The sequence below is a fragment of the Apodemus sylvaticus genome, chromosome 5 (assembly GCF_947179515.1).
Source record: "Apodemus sylvaticus chromosome 5, mApoSyl1.1, whole genome shotgun sequence".
Lineage (NCBI taxonomy): Eukaryota > Metazoa > Chordata > Mammalia > Rodentia > Muridae > Apodemus > Apodemus sylvaticus.
Genome location: NC_067476.1, coordinates 128,824,352 through 128,850,097, shown reverse-complemented (window position 1 = coordinate 128,850,097; position 25,746 = coordinate 128,824,352). Strand labels below are relative to the sequence as shown.

General features: G+C 44.8%; 1 protein-coding gene across 1 annotated transcript in view; it reads right to left on the bottom strand.

Annotated features, from left to right (window-relative positions):
• Positions 1–489: 489 nt before the first annotated feature.
• Positions 490–25,746, bottom strand: part of Slc24a3 (solute carrier family 24 member 3) — a 480,749-nt gene continuing 455,492 nt past the window's right edge. The window contains exons 13-17 of the mRNA XM_052183806.1: positions 25,134–25,300; positions 22,580–22,694; positions 21,362–21,474; positions 5,900–5,965; positions 490–2,424 (exon numbers count right to left, since the gene is read on the bottom strand). Of these exons, the coding sequence (XP_052039766.1) occupies positions 2,278–2,424; positions 5,900–5,965; positions 21,362–21,474; positions 22,580–22,694; positions 25,134–25,300 (608 nt within the window). The 3' untranslated portion in view covers positions 490–2,277. The remainder of the gene's footprint in view (positions 2,425–5,899; positions 5,966–21,361; positions 21,475–22,579; positions 22,695–25,133; positions 25,301–25,746) is intronic.

The window sequence follows — 25,746 nt, the reverse complement described above, 5'->3', positions numbered from 1 at the left end:
GTCTCTTTTGAGGAACTGGCTTCGCCGGAGATATATATTGCTTGCTTCTTTGAGGCAGAGTATCTTCATGCAGCCCTTGAATTCTGATCCTGAGAGCTGGGAATCCCAGATAGCATGGGCAACTCTTAACTTTCATGAAACTTTCTGGAGAACTTGGGACCTGTTAAACATATCAGGTCTCTGGTGAGCTTCCTTTTACACCCAGCAAAAAGAAGGGGACCTGAACACAACGTCACCTGTACTCTACCACAAGCAGAAATCTAGAATTCTGTGACATGACACAGATCCGGAATCCCTTCAAACTTTAGATGGACCCGTTATTTGCCAGTTCATACCTGTTTCCTAGAGACACCAGTCTGGCAGCCAAGTCTGGCCAGAAGAAGTAGAGGGTACACATACCCGGCGCCACGGCGCTTACAGCCACCTGCTGTTTGCTATGAAACAGTGCCGGGCTAGCTGAGAAAACAATACACTGTGTTTGAGGGAGGATACAGAACAGAGAAGTTTATTTTACACCATTCGTCCAAGAAAACAATCGCCATAAACCAGTGCAAAATGTGCAACCAAATCAGTAAGTGTGTCTTAGCTCTGAGAGCCCAAATTGGTGATTTCCACTCCTGGTCCTCGGCTGATGCTGCCCCGTGGCCTGCAGCTCAAATGGAAACATTCAGCCAGTCTGTAGCAGGTTATTATTATTATTTTGTTTTTTTTTTTTACAATTGAAACCAGGATGTGTACAAGGGACTGGGAAAACCATACCGAATGGATGATAAGTGATCAGTGCTTAAAGTAAATACACGGAAGAGCACGGGCGGGCAAGAATCCACAGTTTCAATAAATACAAGTGTAACAAGCATGGGTGTATCTCAACTTGGTGGAGTTATTCTGCGTAATAATTCAGCGTCATAGAAAATCTAGCAGGGCGGTTGAGCAGTGATTGGCGAAATGTTCACAATAACTTGTGCCCTTGAGCCAGTCTGAGGTGAACCCATTCTGTGGTTTTCAACACAGGAGTTCTCTGCTTTCTCCCTCCCTGGCCATCCCTCCAGGAGGGGGAGGGGAAGGGGGGGTGAAACTGGCTAGCTTGTTGGTGGCATCCTCTGAGGAAGGATGTTTACTCAAGAGCCAGCTGTCAGGGTCCAGTGTACTCGATACCAAGTGGCAAATTGGGACTTCATTGACGACATCTGTGCAAAATGTGCTTCTCTTCATTTTCCAAGAAACCAGTGTAACTTCTGTCCAGAGCACAGTGATGGCCTCTGGGGCCACTCCCTGTCACCACAAATGCCAAGCAACAAGAGCACATTTCAAGGACTCACACGCTGGGGAAGTTTCTGGTGTTGACTGCCCGGTGCCTGGTGTCCTTATGGACAGTTATCCAGGGCCTTCCTGTCAAAGGCAGGCAAGAACTATTGCTTGAAAATCTAGAAAGAACCTAGTGGGAGAGAGATGGGCATAGTGAACATGTGTGAAGCAGCTTTCTTCCTCTAACACCTTATACCCCCCCACCCCTAGGTGAAGCCTTCAGGACTTTAGTGGTGTGTCCTTGGGCAGAAAAATGTCATGTCATGCATGTATCCCTGGTGGTCTTGCTCAGTGGTTTCCCAACTAATAAATTCCCAACGTGCCTGGGATTCAACCCCAGGAGACACTCAGTACAATCTGTGGATCAGCTATTAAGCCAGAGCCCAGTGAGAGAATTGAGGGAATTCCTCTGTCTCTGAAAGAAAAGTAAAGAAACAAAAAAGCCCCCTTAAATTAAATGATTCCCCAAGCCCAGTAACCTAGGACTCACTCCCAAACAAAACCAACCCAACACTTCCTTGCCATCAGCAGACCCTCTCCTGTTTCCTCAAAGTCTCTGGTCATAAATTAGGGTATCTTCTGTGAAATAACTTAAAAAAGGAGGAGGGACTGGAGTAAGTTGTGCCTGGCTTGGGCCAGTTAGCAGCCAGTTTTGTTCTAGAATCTCAGTCACTGTTCAAAATTGGAGCTTGAAAATTCCTGTGGATGTTGGATGTCTTCACGCGGAAGAGGAGACAGGAATGGGGTGGGCAGGTGAGAGGGGCCGGCTGGGAGGTCGGGCCAAGGGAATTGGGGAGCGAAGGAGGTGGCAGGGAGAGCCTAGGCCACCAGGACAGGAGCGGAGGCCTGTGGACAGCACGGGAGAGACGGACGTGTCGTGGCTGTTGAGGGGCCGCCTGACTCGGGTGCGGCCGGGTCTCGTATTGCACAGAAAAGAAGGACCTGGGCCTCGGCAGGTGGCCTGGCCAATCATTAGTCCCCACACATGGGCAAGTTCACAAAGGTGAACACGTTGAACTCCGTCATGATGGAGAAGCAGAGGAACACGCCATACAGGAAGAGGCATCCGCAGCCCAGCTTCTTGTCCAGCTGCCACTTGTTCAAGTGAACACCAAACACCTGTAACATACAGAATGGGTCAGAGGGTGCCTGGGGCGTGGCATGGCGGAGGGCTGTTGGGGGATGGGCCTGAGCCTGCAACATCCCTGGAAAGTAGGAACATTAAACTTAAAAGAGAGGAAACTAAAACATGTAGGTGGCGGTCATCATGTTAACAAAATTGACAGGTTCAAAACCTCAGAATAGCCTAGGTTTGTTCCTGGACTCCGGCCCCATAGTCCTCTGTGTGGCCCTCGAGATCAGCCTCTTTCATCTTTCTAAGCCCCACCTAATGCCTGAGGACATCTTCTATATCCCTAAGCCTCCCCTAACCAATTCTCGACTACCCACGAACATCTTCCCATTGCCGTAGATAGAGGTAAGGAAGATGTCCACAAATTGCTGCTTCCAAATAATTATTTCTCTCCTTCCCCCAAACCAAGACTGAGATTTCTTATTTCCCAACTGGTGTGGTTGCTGTCCATCGTGCTGCCCTGGTCACCTCCAGACTCTCTAGTTTTGTGTCCTCGTTCATCCTCAGAGTCTGCTGCTGGCTCCACACTGGCTCCACAGTGATTTCAGCATCCTCACAGAGGATTTTTACAATACTGCTCTTGGAGGTTCTTGCCTTCTGCAGCAGTCACCCTACTGATGACTGAGTTCCCTGCTGGACCTGTTAGCCACATGTGGTTATATTCATCTATATTTGCATTTAGTTGAAATAAGATACAAAATGCACCCTGATGGCTGCATTGGCTTCATGTCAGGTACTTAATGCTACACATCCAGTTTTTATCCTGTAGTGCATGTACATTTGGGACTAAGTCATAGCCTTGACTCTGTTACTACCAGTAGCAGAAACACCTAATACCTTGGTGTCAACATTCCTATATTTCTTCCTTTCTGTCTTATTTCCATGGGTACCCAGCTTCTACAACTTTGCATACCTCTAGGACCTAAAATGTTCGGGCACAGTTGGTGTAGTGGTTTGAATAAAAATGTCTGCCAACGGCCCGTGTATTTGAACACTTGGTCCTCAGTTGGTGGGATTCTTTAGGAAGGATTAGGAGGTGTGGCCTTGTTGGAGGAAGTATGTTACTAAAGGTGGGCTTTGAGGTTTCAAAAGTCTAGGCCATCCCCACTGTCCGGCTCTCTCTTTACTTCGTGCTTATTAATCAGATGAAAGCTTTTAGCTATTACACCAGCACCATGCCTGCCTGCCTGCTGCCATGTTCCCTCCCCAGCATGATGGCCATACTCTAATCCTCTGGAACAGTGAGCCCCCACTGAATGCTTTCCTTTTGTGAGTTGTCTTGGCCATGGTGTTTTGTCTTAGCAATAGAAAAGTAACTAAGACAACCAAGAGTCCCATGGGCTTTGTCCATCTTGTCTCTCTCCTCCATTCCGGATACACTTTTTCATTCCATCTGTTACAGCTTTGGGAAACGTCCCTGGTTTCTCTCTCATTTGGCATCCTTACTTGCTTGGCTAATCCAGGGTCTTTCAGTTCAAGTCACATGTCCCTTTGCTCATGCTGAATACGCACAGCTCACCACAAAGCTGGCGAACAATGCCCAGCCACACCGACAGTGCTCACTGGCCTTAGGTTGGTGGTTATTGCTTCCAAACTATCCCTCTGGCCTCCCCGGGTCCTCGGGTGGCTTTGTTATACCTCCCCTCAGTTCTGTGACAATTGCATCTCTGCCTTCACTCACTCCCACTGCACAGGCTTTCCTCACTCTGTATCTGCTTTAACTACTGAGCCAGTCTCTCCAGCCCAAATTTCAGATTTTTATCTTCACTACCTCTCTAGCTCTTTCTTCTTGGAGGTCTAACAGACATTTCAAATGCAAGATGTTTGAAATTTTGTATTCTTTCCAAACTACTTATCTCTCATCAACTCCATTTCTATTTCTAGTGAAGTATCTGATAGCCTTGCACAACTACAGAATGCTCTAAGGAGACAGAGAAGGCCTACAAGCATGAACTGTGTTTCCATCTGCCTGAATCTACAGGTTATTTAATGCCTGTAGGCATTATCCTTTCTCTATATGATGGAGTAGTAATATTGACACCAGGGGAGCCCCATATGGGAGCATAAGCAAAGGACTGAGCACACAGTGTATGGCTATTAAGAGCATTATAACTTGGCTAGACCTAGCAGTCTGGGCTTGTAATCCCGGCTACCTGGGAGGCCACGGCAGGAGGATCACAAGCAACAACTTACTATGACCCTGCTTTGAAATGTTAAGTAAAAACAGAGCAGGAGATACAGTTCAGTAGCAACCCTTGCCTAGTTCTGGGCTCAGTGCACAGGAAAAAATTAACGTAGAATGCTAAATCATCCTACAGATGAGGAATTTCTTAACTATGAAAGACTCAATTCTATAAATGCACATGTGTGCATAAGGCAGTATTTGCTTCTGTAAGATCTTGACATTAGACTCATAGTCTAAATGACTCCTTGTCCTTCTTGCCCAACTTTATGGATCCTCATTCCTTGGCATATGTCTGTTAAAACACACTAGGCGAAGTGCAGTGACTTGAAGCAAAGAGGGAAGGAAATACACTGTGTTTCAATACTTACTAAGGTAAAAATTCAACATCCTATTTGTATGCTAATGAATATATCAGGTGGAAATTTATTCCTGCCAAACAGAAAGTCTAGCTGAGAATATTGAATTACACAAATGGATGTATTGACCAAGATCGTGAGTGCAGTAGCAATAGAAGTGCCTTGCAATAAAATAAACTCTTAGTCTCTGAAAATTGGTCAAAGACAAAGAATTATGGTGGTGTTTTACAATCTAGAAGGATCAATAACATGGAATCTAATTTAGTAAAAGAGAGAACACCTTTGCTGTGTGTGTGTGTGGCTCGCGCGCGCGCACACATGCAGATATATGCATATGTAGAAGTTGTGGGTGATGCTGGGATGTCTTCCTTGATTACTTCTCCATATTTTCTGAGACAAGGTCGCTCACTGAACGTAGTGCTCACTGTTCTTTGACTAAGCTGACTGGACACGGGGGCCCTTGAATCTGCCAGTCTCTGTCTCATAGTGCCAGGGTTACAGGCATATGCTGCAATTCCCGGCTTTTGTATAAATTTGTAGTAATCTGAACTCAGGTCTACATTCTTACACAAAGCACTTCACTGAGTCATATTCCCAGCCTAACTATTTGTTTATTGTCTGGTTGAGGATCCAACCTTGGGCATTCTAGGCAAGTGCCCAACCACTGAGCTACACTCGCAGTGCTCCAAAAATATTTTAGGTTTGATATGAAACAGGACCATGCTTCTAAGAGGCTAATGTTAGGAATGGAGGAGGAATTCCAGATGGCTACTATTTTTTTTTTTTAGAAGAAACAGCCAGGAGATGGCACATCTGGATGTCTACCCCATTTAATGGAGGTCACACCCATCTGTTCTCCAAGTAAGCAAGGGGAGGGCTTGAACATGAACACCTCAGAGTAGGAAGAAGCTACAAACCTACCGTGACAAAGACAGAAGCCAGGAGCAAGCCCACGGAATAGATGAGCCCTCTGCTATTCAGCCGAATCTGTAAAGAAGGAAGAAAGGTATTAGGCTTTCTTTGTCAGGCACCTGCTCAGTGCAGACTATCCAAACAAGCCTGAGGAGCAGTCATTCCAAATGTCTCCTCTAGAATGGAAGCAGATAGTGGCAGCGCAGCTGTGCCCTGCCCTGTTCTGGGGACATGCCTTTTCCCAGACACACACGGTTGTCTTTGCCAGCTCCCAGCCCAATCCTGTCCCGATTGCAAAGGCAGGGCCCCAGCCATACCAGCCCACAAACACTCTGACTCTCCATAATGTTGTGACTCTTGTCAACCACACTGTCCTGTTGACTTACAGTGACATTTAGTTTTCTCAGAGTTGTACTACTTTAAGGGTGAATTATACATCTAGAAAGTGATGGAAAATGTGGATAAAGTTTATTTTTTATTTTTCACATTTTTTTTAGAGAGATGCTACATTATTTACAACTGAACATGGCTGTCAGTAGATGGACTGCCACGTGAAAGAGAATACTCCTCCTTCTCCTCAGCACTTGGCATGTTCTCCTTGACAGATATGAAGCCAAAGCCAACTGAAATACCACCAAGTGTAGAAACTTCAATGGCAAACCTTGCTATGAAATCATCTAATTCCTTAATGTCTTAGTTATAATTTCTATTGCTGTGAAGAAGACACCATGACCATGTCAACTCTTATAAAGGAAAATGGCAGACATAGTGCTGGAGAAGATGCTGAGATTCTATATGAAAAATATAAATGATAAATTATATATGTAAAAAACTTCATGACACAAAACTAGAGGTGAGGTGATCTGAGCAGTGGATAAGGAGAAGCAAGAGTATGGAGGCAGAGAAAGAAGAGGGTTTAGTTAGGGAAGTCTGCTCATGCTATATGACATGCCTGAGAAAAGTTATATAGGGATATAACTTACCACCACATAAAGTCAATGTGTATTCATATATATAAATATAAATCTAGGTCTGTCTGCCTGTCTGCTGGTCTGCCTGTCTACCTGTTTTACTTCCATCACCCAGGTAACCTAAGTGGCTCTCTTTGTAGGCAGCAGAACTAATCTCTGGGGCCTACATGCCAGACAAAAGGAGCAAACTCTTGTCATTTCTGCATTAGCTTTGCAAAAGCCTTTGGGCTTCAACTCTGTACAGAGCTGAATTTGGTCACTCACTCCCCTGACCCCTGAGAGGCACAGCAAGCTCATCTTCATGGCAAGGATGATCCGATCGCCTAGGCCTGTTTCAGATTGTTTGGTGCTGAAGTTTAGGGCTGTTTTCATTTCTTGTCTTCAGAAACACCCAGCTTCCTTTTCCAATTCCTTTTTTGGCAACTTGTGAGAGAGGAAACAGAAGTCTGGCTGCTTCCAAAGTCAACAGGCGCGCAGCCCACACAGCACATGCATATTTTCTAGTATGGATGCACACAGAGATTCATTCATCCTGAGTTTCATGCATTTATGTTGCACATAAAACAGTTCCTGGAGCCTCATATCATTCAGGAATCCAGGAATCCAAGAACCCAAGTCTAAAAAAGATTCCATTTTCCCCATACAGGGGCTAGGACATCTTTTTTGATGATCCGAAGTCAGCTTTACCTGATCTGAGAATTGTCTTGGAAAAATAACAAAGGCTTTGTTTGTTGCTGAGCTAACTAGTATTTGGAGCACGCGTGGCATATGGTCAACCCACCCCCAATTCCTCCCTTGTTTTCTGAGACAGACTTTCGTTATGTAGCTCAGGCTGGACTTGCAGTTCAATATTCCTGCTTCAGCCTCCCCGGGGATCTGGGTTTCCTTAGTAGGCAGTTCTAACATTTGTTTGGCTTTCAAGTGTTTGTTACTAACCCTGGCTTTATGCTTAATGATATTGTTGGGTGAGAATGTCTTTTACTGAAGAATTTTTTGGACTGCAAAAGCATACAAGCCCCAGAAAAGAAAAGTTGTCATCAACTTGCATTCTCACCTACCCTTGTGTCTAAAGGGCACCCACAAACACAGTGTATAAACACTCTTGGGATCTCTCCACAGGGTAAGTGGGGATTTTAATTCTTATCTGTAGTTGAGACAACTTAGCAGCTTACATACCTGATGAAAGGTCAAGTCTGTTCTTGGACTTGGGCCTTAGACTCTAGACTCTAAACTTCCCTCCACCTGTCAGGCCAAAGGGAAAAGCCAGGCTCTCCCTCTCATCCATGGGTCCTTAGAAATTGCTACTAGGTGTTTCTTGCTCATCAATTTTCCAAGTCCAGAGTTGAATGATCCACAGAAGCCACAATAGCAGGTGGCACTGGCATTTTAGTTCACTTTCCATTGCTATAACAAGATATCTGAAGCTAGTCTATTTCTGTATAGAGTAGATGTTTGCTAGTTCTAGAGTTCTGGGAAGAAACATAATTACTGCTCTAGAGGCTGGGAAGTCTAAAAGCATGGTGTCAGCAGTTGCTTGGCATCTGGTAAGGGGGTATCTTTGCTGTATTATAATGTGTGTGTATGTGCATGCACACACGTGTACATGTGTGGCATTTGTACCTGCCTCCTTGTGCTGGTCATCCAATGAAGAGACACAACAACCGTTTCCTCAAGTCTTCAATGAAGACTTTTCAAGTTTTTAATGAAGACTGTTTAATATTCCTTCTTTTCATTTCTTTAACATTTTCCATGTAATTTTTTGTGTGTATGGGTATCTTGCCTGTGGGTATGTCCATGCACCATGTGCATGCAATGCCCACTGAAAACAGAACAGGGTTTCAGATGCCCTAGGATTGGATTTACAGAAGGTTGTAAGACACCATGTGGGTGCTGGGAATCAAACAAGGGTCCTCTTGAAGAACAGCCAGTGCTCTTAACTACTGAACCACTTCTCCAGCCCCTTCTTTTTCTTATAAAGCTACAAAGGCCATTGTCTTCTTGACCTTATCTAGCCCCATTGACTCTGAAAGGTCCCACTTCCAAACACCATTACCATTTGGCTTTTAGGATTGCATTTCTAATGATAAGCATTGGGGGAACACATTCAAACCGCTGCACAGATTATACACCCTACTCCTGACTTCTAAGTGGGTCCCAGCTGCCTCCGATATCTAGTTATCGAAGATGCAAACCTCTTTCTTGAACTGTTGAACTCCCAGGCAGCTGATCCCCACAGTGACTCTCAGGAACAGGTGTAAAACTGCAGCTTGCCTGCCCCTCAGATGAGTTGTTCAAGACAGGGCTGTCCAGTTTCCCAGAGCTCCCTTGTTGTCTATCACTGTTAAAATTTTCTCCCTCAGAGAGAGGAGGGTATCCAGGAAGAAAGCAATACTTCCGCAGTCTGGGAGAGCTAAAGCTTAGAAGGTGCATAAGGCTTCTTTGCCAGTATTCTAAAAGCATAAGGATGGTGGAGAGAGGAGACTCTTTGGCTTGTCCAACTGCATCCATGTTTGGGGAACTGCAGGGCTATGGTTTTTGTGATCTATCTGTGGGCTTTCAGTGAAATAGCTGTCCTTAAGTCATCTATGCCTCTGTAAGTAGCCCCTTACCCATGCTCCTGTAAGCAGCCCCTTACCCATGCTCCTGTAAGCAACCCTAGAGACTCAGTAGTTCATCAAGTTGGACTTTGGTGTAATTGTTACACTTTGGTCTGTTATTACTGCTCTTTCTAGAGTGAATAGTCTCCCCAAGAAAGTCTCACACAATGTCCCTCTGTAGGGATGTAGCTCTAGTTGTCTGTATGATAACTAGATTGTTAATACAGCTGCTGATGGCTGGCTGCCTCCCCATCCTGTCTCTCTTTCCCATTCCCACAATGGCATTTCCTGACTTTCCTGAAGCAACTCATCTGAATCTTGCCTGAGGATTGCATCATCTCTGGGCCAGTTAACCTAATGAAAAGTGAGACCCAATAGCTTTCCACATCAGCCTTTCTACAGTGTGATCTCCAACCATCTTTCCTTTTCCCAAACATCCCTGATGTTTTCTACCACAAACCTGGAACCCAAGAACCAAATGTATAGGGATGGGTGATGTTACTATAGCTCCCAGGGGCTCTGTTACAGCAGCTGTGACTCCTGCCATCCATTAAAATGCCACCACACTATCTCCAAGTTGTCTGTCCAGGCCATGTAAAAATGCAGATGGTCTCTCTTTCTTATTTTGCTGAATTCTGTGGAGGAAATGCATCCGCTGCCAACAGGACATTTCTGCCAGTGGGCTGAAGCGCTGCAAGCAGGGGCGACTCTCAAGCTCATAAGAGGCAGCTTCAGTGCTGCAGTGACAGTGGGGGTTGGGTTAGGGGTTTTTAAGAATGGGAAACCTGGTTCCAGCAAACAGAGTCAGGTTCCGGATATTGGGGATTCGCTTAGGAATACTTGCTGAGAAAGGCAGGCAATAGTGACAGGGGAAGACATCAAGAACTGACTGGATTATTGATCCATCTCATGGAAGCCCTCTGATGGGAAAGAGATGTAGCTTCTACCCTCCACTAGAGAGCAAAGAGAGGACACATCAGAAATGTCAGTCTTGGACTCTTCTAGAAGACTTCTGGAGAAGGCGGTGGCAGGGTGACAACTGACCTTGGGGACTTGGGAAAGGTCTAAGGCCTGCTTCTGCTGACTCACTTTCTGCAGTTCCCTCCTTTCCCGATCACCACCCCTCACCCTACTGTGCCACATGATTTATTTTTCTCCACGTTCCTAGGACATGGCTCTGGCTTTCTTCTCTATCCACATTTATTTCCTTTATTAGCTTTAGCCCTTAACAGCTAGTTTACTGCTTGTAACTTGCACGTATTCCTAGCCATAAAGGCCTCTGTGGAATTCCTCACATACTCCACACCAATCCACTGTCTGCTTCACGTTTCTGCCAGGATGACAATGAAACACATCAAGCTTGACCCATTGTAATGGGGACTCTCTCCCATATTTTGTCCTCCCTCTCCATGAAGGGCACCCCAAATAGATTGTTTCCTCTTCTCCTCAACATAGAACTGTTAGAAAACTTAACCACCTCTTCTTCCTTTAAAAACCCAATTTATTCCCATTTATACACCAACCATGTCAAGTCACCAGCATCTTATCTTCACCTTCCTGACTTGCCATCTTCCTCTCTTATATATATTTCCAAGCAGTATCAAATGGAACCTTAAAATTCAAAGTGAGTACTAAAATCTTCAATAGTACTTAACAGTAAAACCCAAACCTTTACAATGGCTGACACAGCACTGAATGACTACGCCCTTGCCCCTTCCAGCTTACTCTCATTAACACTCAAGGGCCGGTGGGTGTGCAGTGATTCTGTGCCTTTGTCTTAGCATCTCCTATTCTCTAGCATTAGCACTATAACTGATACAGATCCAAGTGTTGGTTCCCCACCCCCTCCTGCATTTGAGTTACAGGCACATACGGGCAGAAGCATTTCCCTACCTTTCTGGTTTGGGGTCTGGCTGGTGCCATGCTTTAGGCAACAGGCTATGAGTAGGTCTGACTTGACAGAAACATATTTTTGAAATTTGTTTGCAGAGTTCAGCATGACTTCTGGTGTTCTTGCTTTTCATCATAAAAATGCATCGTAGGAGGTCACTGGTCCGACTAGAGTGAGAGACACCGGGAGCAGAGTCCTCTGGAGCGTGGAGCCAGGGCCTGATTATCCAAACACTTGTCAACACTCCCGTGCATGGGTGAGGAAGGTATATGAACAGATTTATGCTACTGACTTTCAGGGCCTTTGTTACACATCATTATACTATTTTTGTCTCTAGAGCAACTGTCTATCTGTTTTGCTGCCACTACATTTGTCTGGTTCCAATTCCTTCTCTGTGTAATCCTTGTAATCTTATTTCTTTCTTTCCCTTTTTCTTTTAGACAGAGTCTCACTGTACAGCTGGGTGACCTGGAACTCACTTGAACTCACAGAAGTCTGCCTGCTTCTCCCTCCCGAATGTTGGAACTAAAGGCAAACACCATCACACCCTGCTTATAATCAATCTTTCTGAACTGCAACATGATCACATCTTTACCTCTCAAGTACCCATAATTCTTTCTGTTACTATGGGTTACAATGTTCTTTGCCATGTGGCTGGTTTGTCTTTACCCTACCCATAGGAGCTTCCCTGGGTGGTGTGGGTTCCACCCATGTGTCAAAATTTCTTAAATCTTGGTCTTTTACAAGCTGGTTTGTTTACCCCCTGCTTGGAGAAGTCTCCTTAACATGCTTGCTTGGATAATCCAAGACTCCGAAGAAATGCTACTCTCTTAGGGTGTTTCCTCTAGCCCGGCCTTGCCCAGCTGTGCACCCTGCAGTTACCCTCAGAAGGGCAAGCACCACATCCTTTGTTTTGGATGTGTTTGGATTTACTTGGCTCCTCTCTCAGGCTGTTGTTTCAGAGGCATGGGAATGTCAGGCTTTCTTACAATATCCTTGCACAGTAGGTGTTCAATTAATGCCTTCTGCAAGAAAAAATGAGCTGGCTATAAGGTCTTTTTACTTCTGTGCATCCTGGAGTAAGCTCAACTATTGCATGAGAAAAGGACAGACCCTCTTCCCGTCTATCACTGCTTCTGATGCCTTATTTTTGCTTGCTTTTTTGATGCTTGGGATTCTGCCCTGATTTCCCACAGTCTGACTGTGGATTCCCTTGATTCTGTTAAATTTCATGCATGGCTGTTCATCGCTATAATGGCACAAGAAGCACTTACTGCTCAAGCTTTGATGCTTAGGGTTATTTATTCAGGGCACTTGGGTAACTAGCTGCCTTCTGAATAAGCCATAGAGTATAAGAAATGTCAAAATCTGTGAAAGTGCATTTTTTTTCCTCACTGTCAAATGTGTGAATCTAATGTCAGGCACAGAACAGATGCCTGGATGGTAATTATGCTATAATTGTGACTCGGAAATCCCATCTGGACAAGATGGAAAAATTGATTCAGAATTGTCGGCAGGTCTCTCCAGAGGTTGGGAGAGGCCATTAAGCCCACACAAGCGGCTCGCTTCTGATGTAAGAGATGTGGAAAGATGTTCTGGGGGTTACTGTCATCCTAAATGGAAGGAGGCCCTTGAGGGTTCTCTCTGAAATGAAGCCTCGCTCTTGGGAACAACTCTGGGCGGAGATGAGAGCAGACCACATGCTTGTCACAAGTAAGTCCTAAGTTTGCCTTTCCATGAATCTGCCACCGTCTAAGACTCCTGCATCTCAGCACAGAGCCATATAGTGATGCCCCAGGAACATATGGGCTTGGGGTTCTGACCACTCATGAAAGCTAAACTGATAGAAGAAGGGATCTTCATCATGAAAGGACAGAGACACAAACCTATGATAGCAATGCTTCTCAACCTTCCCAGTGCTGCGACCTTTTAATTCAGTTCCTCATGTTGTGGTGACCTCCAACCAAACCATAAGATTATTTTCATTGCTATTTCATAAATGAAATTTTGCTAATGTTATAAATTGTAATGTAAATATTTTTGGAGATACAGGTTTGCCAAAGGGGCCATGACCCACAGGATGAGAACCTTTGAACTATAGTCCTATCACACACTTAGCCGGGCGAGGCTGTGAAGACTGTAGCCCCCTTAATGTCTGTGGAACATTGAGAGCTGAATCTAGAGTCAGCAGTGCTCTCCCTTCTAGTTCCTTCTCTCTTTACATGACATATATGAAGCCGCCTTATGTTTAACTCCATTCTGTCTTCATCAAGGATTCAAACTTAGGGCTGACTCTAGCTTGGACTTTCATGCCCGTCACCATACCCCTCTGACCATTGCTGTCACACGTATGTGCATTTACAATGATGCCTTTCCAGATGTGGGACATAACCAACCTGATCTTCATTCTCTGATCTGCAGAATGGGCCCAGAACTGCCCTGCCTTAGGGTGACACCTAGACCCTCTAGCCAGCTTAGGTCACTGGTGTGGCATCTCTCTCCCTCATTCTACACTCCTGCAACCTGGATTTCCTTTTCTTCTTGAACATGAGCTTCCTCAGTGTCTTTGCAGAAGTGGTCCCTCTTTCCCTAGCATGGCCTCTCCTTCTCTATATACCCAACACTTATACATCTGGATGCTGAGAAGCATAGGAGTGATGTCCTAAGTGACATCTAAGCTGATACCTGCAGGACTGCCCAGAAAATTAAAGAATAGAAGCCCTTGGGTGAGTTTTATCCCTGTTCTTCCCTTGTGGACCCAGGCTTCTAAGCAACATAAAGATCTAGCTTAGTAAGACCAAATGCTGTACCATTGTTTTGGTCAAGCATCATTGCACAGGATACTTGTACAAGTACATTATCCATGTTTCCCACATAATTAAAGTCCACACTTCTCAAGATGCTTATTGACTTGTGATGAAAAGGAGCTAGAGAAAGCTCCCAAGGAGCTGAAGGGATTTGCAGACCCATAGGAGGAATGACAATATGAATCAACCAGTACCGCAGAGCTCTCAGGGACTAAACCACCAACCAAAGAGTACACATGGACGGACCCATGGCTCCAGCCTCATGTGTAGCAGAAGATAGCTTTGTTGGACATCAATGAGAGGAGATGCCCTTGATCCTGTGAAGGCTAGTTGCCCCAGTGTAGGGGAAGGCCAGGACAGGAAGTGGGAGTGGGTGGGTTAGAGGGCAGGGGAAGGGAGGATAGGGTTGGAGGTTTTCAGAGGGGAAATGAGGAAAAGGGATAACATTTCAAATGTAAATAAAGAACATATCTAATAAAAAGTGTAAGAAAGAAAGAAAGAAAGAAAGAAAGAAAAAAAGAAAGAAAGAAAGAAAGAAAGAAAGAAAGAAAGAAAGAAAGAAAGAAAGAAAGGAAGAGAATTTCATTTGAGACAAAGACTAAACTTGAAGCTTGTCCTAGAGGAATGGAGATGCAATAACTCTTCCTTAAAACTTAGAATCAATCCCATGAACACAAATGATTTTACACAGCCAGAATGAGGCAAAGTTCTCATGATCTATCCCACACAAAGGGACTGCATGCCAATTTGGTCAAGGAGATAACCCTGTTCTCTGTTTATATAAGGAAAACATCCTGCCGTATGTAAAGTGCTGAACTGGTGTAGGAGACTCTAAACTCAGGCTCCAGCACGGCCAGTGCTGTACAAAAAGGTGGAAAGAGACCATGTATGGCATGAGGCTGAGTGGGCAGTGTATCCTTGCTGACAGTGTTTTGCCCATGAGCACACTTGAGGTACAACTTGGGCATTTTGTTCATGAGAATCAGTTTCTCATTAAAAGTCCTCTTAAACTGAAAGCAAATGATTTGAGGAAAATTAAAAGTAGCACAATAAGCTTGGACCTAGGAGCTAAGCCTGGCTTGGTGATGACTCACTGATTCCACTCACTGTTTTCCTGACCTTGTTCCTGACCATTTACCTACTTGTTCCAACTCCGGATGAAGGCTTTGCCGTCATGAATGCTGTCACTGTTGTGGAAGAGTTGGTGGAATACATACTCTAAAAACTGCACAACCATAGCTTCTAGATAGTTTTACACTGTCAATAGTATTGAAAAAAATAAGTACCATACTTCTTTTGAACTTTTAAAGTTCAAAGCAAATCTCATTTTCAACAAGAAGTAATGGCACACCCAGATAACCTATGCGCAGAAGAGAATGAATTCAAATCCCAGCCTCTTTATATATACAAAATAAAATCTTGGTTTTCCCAAAGCACATTAGCATCAAAAAAGAGGTCTTTTGAAAGGCCCTTGGATGCTTGTATCTCTAAAATTAAATGAAGGTTTTCCTTGCAGTGGCTGCTGAGACAGCTGGTTAGGGTTAGGGTTAGGGTTAGGGTTAGGGTTAGGGTTAGGGTTAGGGTTAGGTTTAGGGTATGGACACAATACAACGTAACACACCTTCTACACTCTGCCCTTGTATGCCTGGCTGGTGTTCAGAGATTCCTGGCTGGACCATGGTTTTTCCTTCACATAAGAATGGAAGAGATCTTCACCTCAGGACCAGTCACGGTGTACAGCTCAACATAATGGCTGAAGTGAACCAATTATGTCATATTAAGATGGAAAACCCGAGTTTGGGTCACAAGTTTTGTTTTTATGACGTCACTGTCACTAGGTGTTGAGATCTGGAAAAAGTATGGCTTCATAGTGATGAGAATGTCTATTGCCCATTCTCTACACCATTGGAGGAATGCAGAGGGAGAAGGAAGGTGGGTGGTGACTAGGGGCTATTTGTGGTAGACGGCTTGTCTGACTGAGCTGCAGTTTCAGGCCTGATGTCCATGTTTGGCTAAGAAGACTTCAAGGGGGTGGGTAGAAGGATCTGGTTTACTTCTGGGATGAACTAGAGTTTTTTTGTTTTTTTAAATTTTTTAAGATTTATTTACTTATTTTATGTATATGAGTACACTGTTGCTCCCTTCAGACACACCAGAAGATGGTATCACATTCTACTACAGATGAGTTTGAGCCACTATGTGATGTCTGACATTGAACTCAAGACCTCTGGAAGAGCGAGCAGTCAGTGCTCTTAACTACTGAGCAATCTCTCTAGCCAAACTAGAGCTGGTTTAAAGATTTTATCTTCCATGACTATACCCTGCTATCCCAGAAACAAAACAAAACAAAACAAAGCAAAACAAAACAAAACAAAATTTTGGCTTTTTTATCTTCTTGGATATTTGTTTATTTCTGTTGATGTTTTGTTTTGTTCTGTTCTGAAGTGGGGGTGGGGGTGGGGGAGTGGCGGGGTGGGGAGGCAATATGAGAGAGGTTCAGTGGGTATCTGAGAGAAAATGGGGAGGAAGAAAATGTGATCAAAATATATCATATAAAAAACAACTTTTAATTAAAAAAATTAAAAAATAAACATAACCCCCCAAACATAGAGAATGCTATGGTTTGAATTCAGGTAATGTTCATGGAGTGTAAGTGGGATGTGCTAACGGAGATAGTGTGGACCCTTAGGGGTGTGCCCATGGACTGTCCTTAGTCACAAAGCACGCCCTTAAGGGTGCTGCCAGACAAAAGAGACCGTTCCTTCTGAGTTAGCTGTCTCTGATATTATAGTAATATCATATTATCTTAGTCATGTGAAGCTGATGAATACAAAGGAGTTTACAGACACTGAAAGGATTCTGGCTCCTGCTTCTATCTGCCCACTGAGTCAGTTGACCAGGTAAATGTTTAGTATTCAGGAATTGATATCTATACTTTTAAAGTTTTTGTGAAAGGTTTTACATGCTTTCACTCTTTTACTTTTTACTTTTGAAGCTAAATTTAAGATCTTTGAAGTCTTATGCCTCTTTTAAGTTTAGATAAATGTATTAAAGGCACTAAATATATATATATTGCCTTATGTACAAATGCTTCTTATATAAGTGTATATATTCATATATAGAGTAGTTTCATTTAACCAGTTTAATATAAACGGATTATTAAAAAAAAAAAAACAAACTTAACTTAAACAGATACTTAAGTGAGTCCTGCCTAGTGCTCAGTAGGCAAACACCAAATCAACTAAGCTACACCCCACTGTGCACGCCTTTGATCCCAGCACTCAGGAAGCAGAGGCCGGAGGATCTCAGTGAGGTGGAGGCTAGCCTGGTCTACTGAGCAAGATTCAGGACAGCCCGAGGGCTACACAGAGAAACTCTGTCTTGAAAAATCAAATCAAATCAAACCAAACCAAACCAAACCAAACCAAACCAAACCAAACCAAGCCAAACCAAACCAAACCAAGCCAAACCTCCTTCCCCAAAAGATAAGAAATTGTTTTTTAAGAGTTACTTGAGCACAATTTCTTTTTTGTTGTTGTTGTTGTTTCCTGGACTTATGAAGAGGAGACCACAAGCTTTTAGAATTCAGATAAAGGCCATTTCTGTTTTGTTTTGACTTCTTCATAACTTTGATAAGAAGGAAAGGGAGCACAGTGAAAGAAACCAGAGCGAATGGGCACGTTGCACATGCACCGCAGTAGGCCATGCAGCTGGTGCTCCGTGGGGCTAAACTGTGCCTTTATTGCTTTTCCTGCCAAGGAAGATCAATTACCAGTACATAATCACTATTTTTTTTCTATAGAAGTCAAGTCATGTTATCTGCAGCACTTTTAGCAGAGCAAGTCGTTCTGAGGCCAGAGAGTAAGTGAAGACTGAACAGCAGGAGCAGAGGTCCCATATCCACACATCATTTTGAAAAATAAATATTGGGCGGGGAGCAGTGATGTACATCTTTAGATCCCAGAACTTTGGAGGCAGAGACAAGTGGATTTCTATGTGTTGGATGCCAACGTGGTCTACACAAAGAGCCCCAGGGCTATATAGTGAGACCCTGTCTCCAAACAAGAGTTAGGCCAATACTTATTTCTAGTGTCAATTGGAAAGAGTACCAAATGAGGAGAACAGAAGAGCCCACCCAGGCCTGAGAGGGCCCTTCTGTTCAGGAAAGAGAAGTGTTTGATGAAAGCCGATGCACATTATGAAGATCTAGATGTGGGCTCTGCTATGGCCAAACCCCGCCCCCCACACCTCGGCTCTCCTATGTGTGAGCCACCCCTGCTCTGCTCTGAGAAGGCTGGATGTGTAAAAGGCAGTGTTTCTCCCCACAAGGCTCCTATGGCGAATCTATGCAGTTGCCATGAAGCTGCCTGAAGCCTCAGGCATGACATTTGGCTAATCAAAATAGGGGAGATAAGCCAGGAATGATGGTATAGGCTGGTGACTTAGGCACTTAAGAGGCACAGGCAGGAAGATTTGGGGTTCAAAGCTAACTTGGGTTACACAGTGAGACACTGACTAAAAATACCAAGAATTAGATGTAGCCCAGGGTAGAGCCCTTACCTATTATGTACAAGGCTCTGTGGTCACTTTCTAGTGATGAAAAAAAAAAGTTAATTATCTAGTTGTTTAAAATTAAAGTGTAATTTAATTGGAAATGTCATTAAGGTTATATTATTATTTTATATCATCAGATTTATGTGCAATGCTTACTGACCTCTAAACCCTATAGGTTGGTGTACAAAGGCGTCTGAGGCGTCACTTAACGTGAAACTAAGCCCCAAAGCCATCTGAGATGTTCCTGAACAGTGGCTCAGCTAAGCACTTTCTGGGAAACCCAGATGCTACAATTCTAGGCTGCCCTTGAGAATGAATCTCATGCAATTTGAAGCAAAATGTGTTTGATCTAATAAGAAATAAGAAAGGGCAATACGTGAAATATCCGTACAGTGGATCTCAGCTGTCTAAGACAAACTAGAAGAAGAAGAAAATAAGCCAAAATGCTAACAGTGGTCTTCTCCAGGCTATGCTGTGGATAATTTAAATTTCATCCTCTGGAGCTGCAGCGTCCCACAGGCAGCGTTAAGATCCATGTGGCTGTATAAACCTCAACTAATTCAGATGGAATCAAACTGGAAAAACAATTCTTTATTTGCATCAGCCTCCCACCAAGTGCCTCAGTGTCACACACAGCCAGGGGCTGCCGCACCAGCCAGTGCGGCTGCGTAGCATTGCCAGGGCTGCAGAAGGGTCTGCTGTGATCTCCACACGTTGTTCATTCTGAGAAGATAAAGCATTCAAGGAAGTGAAGGTTCAGGGGAGCAAGTTGTAGACAAACCCCAAGAGGGGTCTTCAGTAGGCCTTGCGCTTTCAGGAAGTGACAAGTTAGACTTAGTGAGTTTAAATACAGACAACACTATTGCTCCCAGTTTGAGAACAAGAATGATGTTAAGAGGGGCCCTGGGTCACTCAGAAAAGATGCCCGGGGTGGGGCCTGGGGGATGGGGTGGGGCCTGGGGTGGGGGTGGGGGTAGAGGTGGAGGTGGGGGCTGTTCCAGGTGGCAGTTATTAGCTTCTCTTCTTCTTCGACAGACAGATAAACAAATGAATGAGGCCCTTCCTGAAGTTGGTGGACAAATAGGATTTATCTGGACAAGGGGATGGGGACTGACCTGACCTTGGCCATCTCTGTCACAGTTTGCTGTAACCTTTCTTTCTCTACATTGGAGAAGGTCTCAAAAGTAGCAGAGCCTCATGATGGAATTTGCCACGCCCCCAGGGATTCCTTTTAGAAATATTCACGGGAGCTGTCAGAGTGGTAATGTTTGCTATGGAATTTTAGTAGGAAATTAGTCATTGTGGGGCTACCCCAGTGAGGTTTTTGAATTGTCTGCAGTATATTAACAGTACCCAGAGATACTACTCTAACAAATAAAAGAGTAACTTGACCTGGGTGGCAGGTGTTAACACATCAGGCCTCCCAGGAAGCCTCAGCCAATGCCTGCTCTTGGAATGCTTCTGGTTGATAGTGTTCTGTTCATGCGGAATAAAGGGGCGTGCTGGGCAATGAGGTCTACTCATTACAGTTGTTCTCAGAGTAGAGTGTTCCTGCCTCACCAGCCCTCCATAAGTGCTGCAGATTCCAGGGCAGTTCCCTGCATAGGACAACTCACACATGTCCCTATAGATCACTGCTAGCAAGAGAGAAAGCAGGGCCTGTGCATCCTGGTAGGAAAAAATAAAAAACCCTAGAAGCCTGCACCAGAGCTCTCTGGACACTGGGCACACTTTATTTTCCTGTTGCTTTTCTTTTCTCCATTTCCTTTGCTGTAATATATCTTAGCTGTGAGTATAATCTGTTCTTGGTTCTTGTCAGTATTATGGTAGATCATCAGACTTAAAGATGTTCACGGACCCTTGACAGTATCTCTCACATAAGATTTTCCTTCAGGAATACAGAGGAAGAGAAACACTCAAACCAAGCATGCCTTCTGCTTGGTTCGTATATATTTTCCTGGCATCTGCCAGTATTCTGGCTCATGTGTCAAACGCTTGTGCATACGGTTGATGTGGGTCAATCATAGGAACTGTCTGACAACAATCTTCCTCTCCGACCTGCAGCATGTAAGAGTGCTGCTGGGAATCTGAGACCATGCGATAGATGGCACCTGTTCGAGGTATCCCACTAAATATATCGAAGATATACTGCAAGCAATTGGACATACTAGGTATATTGTAGATATACTGCAAAACAAATATATATGGCTAACACTGGTCCACTGACTGGTTCTATATAGTTCATGAATTAAGATGATTTTTACATTTTTAAATGGTTGAAAGGAAAGAAGGATAATATATCACAGCATAAAAATATAAGCATTTAAATTTCAGTTTCTAAAAAGTTCTGTGGCTACTTTTCTGCTGCATCAGCAGAGTTCGGAGCTGTGTCAGAGGCCATCTATCCTTCCACAGCAGCCTATACGTATGTCTTGTTTGAGACAGAAAGTTTGCTGGCCTCTGCTTTAGAGTCTTGTATGTCTTGACATGTGTAACTTTGCAAAATATGTACAAGAAGAATCTGCTTCTCCCACAACATTAGTATTTCCACATCTCCTTTATCAGGAGACAACAGCTCTGTGGCCAAGGCCACTGAAAACCCAGCCTGTGTAGTCTGAATTGAGGGAGACATTGCGCAGGAAAGCACTCACATAGGATCCGTAATCCACAGCCAGAGTCTGAAGAGCCCAGGGAAGACCGAGCCCAATCAAGATGTCAAACACGTTGCTCCCGATGGAATTGGACACAGCCATATCACCCATCCCTGCAAGGACAAGAGAATATTAGTGAGGAAGGGGCTCTCAGCAGGAGGGGCTCACATGGGACTCTCCTGAGTTTTCCGTCTGGCGGCCCGAAGTAGTTTTGCAGGACCATGTACTTGATTTTCTCTTAGCCCATCACTGGATAACAGATTATAACTCAGAGAACCCACATTGTACTGATCCTCAACTTCACTTTAGATATGATGACAGTGTGAGTGATCAAAAGAAAAAAAAAGTATCCACATTTGGTTCCAAGAATACTGGAAGATCTGAGGCACAGGTTCAGCACGAGGAAACCCCACAGCACACACGTGGCTCCACAACTTTGCCAACTTACACGTGATAGCACCGTGCCCATCTGTCCTATGGTGAGTTCACTGTTTCTTAAGAACGGAGCAACATAATGGGAATACCACCAAGTAGAACTTCCAGAGGAGCCTACTGGTCACTGTGCTAAATTTTGTTGGTTCCATTGTTTAAAATAAATGTCTTCCAACATCCACCAGGCGCATGAGTCAGCGCTGAGAAAGATGTCACTGTCTGGAGCATATGTCACTGACTGGTCAGGTAAGCTTTTGGATTTGTAACAGGGAAGCATCTGTCATGTACTGACAACTGTCACTTTGGAGTTGTTATAATATGAGTGAGCATAATTATGGGGGCGGGTGGTGTCTGTCTTTTGTAAGCCTCAGTTTCCTTATCCATGAAATGGAAACACAATTGCCCTACCTCTTGGAGCTGTTGAGTAGATTAAGTGTTCACTTAAAGGGCCTCACTCAGTCAAGGTTAGCTAGGGTTTTTTTTTTGTTGTTGTTGTTGTTTTTTGTTTTTTCTATATTATTGCTATTTTCCAATTAATGGATAATGATAATGACCTGAAGGGTCTATGGGTGCCTGGGCAAGCATCTGTGCCTTACACGGAGATACCTTCTACCTCTTTCCTTTATTCCTCTGACCTCAGGAAGTCTTCTGGCCAACGTGGCACAGAGGTTGTCATGCCCCATCTCTCCTCCTAAGCAGGCTCTGCTGCCCCTTAGATGCAGCCCCCATGAGAGAGGGAGCCCTTCCTTCCTTCCTCCCTATCCCCAGCACCCCTGAAGAGCCCACCTTGTCTGGCTACAATGAGGCTGGCCATGCAGTCCGGCACGCTGGTTCCGGCAGCCAGGAAGGTGATCCCCATGATCACATCAGGGATTCCTAGGGTGTAGCCGATGATGGTCACCTTGGAGAAAGCAGGAAGAGGTGGTGAGCCAAGGGACACTATAAGCCTCTGATCAAGATGCAGAAAAGTCATTATTTTGGGCCATCTTGGGGGTAGCGGAGGACAGTGTCTTCTGGATTTAACACAGGATGGCATGAACATCTGAACATTGTGTGGGAGAGACCTGGACCACAGGTCTTAGGTGGATGCTTTGACAGAACCTGGACTTTAAATGACAGGCTAGTCGGTTGTTTGTTCCTTTCTGGAGATACTTGCTTGCACATTGGAAAACTAGACTTACAGGGCCAAGACAACAGTGAAATAAAATATTTGAACTAGAGACGGCCTTGAATAATCTAGACTGTACTAGGAGTGAGGGCAGCATGCTCACAGGTCTGTGATGGGAATCGACATTGTCAGTGTCAACTTCTTTACCATAATTGCTGCCCTTTTTTTTGGGGGGGGGGACTTGGGCAGTGAACTAAATGTTCAGTTTTAACTTTCTTAATCCTCACAACTATTCCGTCTGAATGCTCTGCTATACCCATTCCTCAGATGAGGAAACTGAGGAACAGAGAGGTTTCTGCTCATGTCCCATGGTGCTGGTAAGTGGCAGAGAGGGTTCCGTTACCGATAGGTGGGCTCCTCTGCAAGGCAGCCTCTCAGTTGACACCAGGGACAGATTGCAAAGGATGGGCTACCATCAGCTGAGACACTGCTCAGTGATGCAGAAGACTTCATGGTTATCCCCAAATTTCAAGAGAGGAAAACCGAGTAACGAGCTAGCAGAGAGATGGTGAAAGAGTCAGGATCCATTGCCAAGTAGGTAGAAAAAGGAGACCAAGCCTTTGTATGTGTGCTTAAGGAACCGGGTTTGGCAACATCTGGAACTCATGCCATCCTAGGGTGCCACTGGGGCATACACACATCCTCTAAAGTCTTGAGAATATGAAAACCACAGGTCACAGGGAATCCATCCTTGTCACAGCACTCCTAGGCTGGTGGTGAAAGGATGGGTGGTGTGTGTGTGTGTGTGTGTGTGTCCAGTCCATCCAGATGCAAACAAGAGAGGACTCTCATTTCCGTTCAGTGCTCAACATAGGGTGGCCTCTGGCTTCTGACATCTGTCTCCAGGGAGGAAAGGAAGGTGCAGCAACACATATTTCTATGTTGGTGTTCTCAAGAGTTTTTGTAAAACAAAGCTGCAAAAGCCTGGCCAAGCTTTAGGTCCCACCGGAGTACAGCCTGGGCCAGCAGGGATTGGCCCCCTGTTCTTTTACTGTCGTTAGGATGCTTCAGGTCCAGCCTGGGGTTCTGGAGAATGGATGGGATCAGGAAGTCCCATCCAGGCCCCTGGCTTCTCCTGAGGTTGTCACTCACTATCGGAAACGGAATCCAGATGAGTTCTTCCCACGGATTGCTGACTTCAGACTTTAAGGGTCAGGGACAGCAATCCCGGTTCCCAATCCTGTGTTGGGGATGATACTCTGCCAAAGTGTCAATGCGAGAGAAGGCCCTGGTCACAATACTTCCAGTTTTAAAACTCCATTTGCACATGAGGTTGAGGCTGAGGCCAGGAGTAGCTGTGACTGTGTCCTGCCAGTTCTACAAGTTTCCTGTTACCTCCAAAATAACCTTTCCAGATTTTTTCTTTTTGAGCTTTACGTTGAATATAAATTCTTGAATTTATATTGCACTTCTGTCTAACACCCAAGTGAGGTTAATTTGGATTTGCATAATTTGTCATGGCTTTTAATTTCTGCCCAACTCCAAATCAAACGGACTAGGTTTGCTCCCCAGTTAAAGAATACATAAATGAACTGTCTGCCTTTCCGAAAATGACTCTGGGCAGAACACTTTTGAGGCCCTGTAACCTAGTCCAATCACTGTTTTAGCTTGGAAGGGACCCTTGAGCAGTCACCTAGTGCAACCTGTCCTTTGCCTGTGACTCTGCTGCTGTTCCCTCCACTGGGGCTGGGCCATTTCTTCTATGCATAGATGCAGGGCTTGGCCAGAGTGTGGAGAAGGAGTGATGAATGGTTTGGGGAGGTTGGCTCCAGGGAAGACCCAGGGAGGCACTTCAGGTTTCCACTTACCTGTCTCTGGGTAGCACCAGCCCAAAGGGAGTGAACACTATAGAGCAGATGTGGCCTGCCCCCTCCGCCTGCTGCCCATATCAAAGGGATTACACTCCTGGAGCTGGAGCAGAGCTGCAGAGCTGGCCACAGCCAAGCATCATTAAATCATGTCAGCCTAAGGGGATGTGGGCAGAATGAACAATGCAATGCTTGCGATTTTTAAACCGCCAAGCTAAGGTGTGGGTTGTTATGTAACCGACTGTAGCGCTAACTGGCTGATATGGTTATATCAGGTGTGACTCCACGTCTTGTTCATCTCTGGTTCTGTGTACGTTTCTCTCTGGAGAGACCCAGCATTGCACAGGGCCCCTCACACACTCACCATCCACACCATCATGTAGGAGAAGGCTGCGATCCATAGCGTCGAGGAAGCAAATGTCACCATAAACCACTTCTCCCAGTGGGGTTTGTTACAGTTGGGGACAGTGAAGTACAAGACAAAACTCAGTGGCCAGGTGAATGCCCATTTCACAGTTTCCAGTTTGCCAGCTTTGGGGAGGAGGTGAACATAAAGAAAGGGGAACAAAATTAGCTTTATTTCTTTGCTTTGTCAGCCTTCGCACCGCTCTACCAGAACTAGGACTAATCACATATCTCTGTTCATAGGATGCTTAAATGGTTTCCCACTGACATCCAAACCGGATACATAAAACCGAATGGAAAAAGGAGTTATGTACAGCCCACCCGCATGCTAGCACTGGTAAATAACTGAGTCACTTCATGGATTACAGGTCTGGAGGAGGCAGGTGGGGAAAGATGAGGAAGGCACTCACGACAGAGTGGTGTGTGTGTGTGTGTGTGTCGTGTAGGTGTGGGGAGCTGGGAAGACTACCATTTTGTATTTTATTCACTGTTTCCCAAGTCACAGCGTGAGCAGGCACAGCGCCACCTAATGGAAGCTCTTAGCATTGCATCATAAGCTGGTAAGGGTTCGC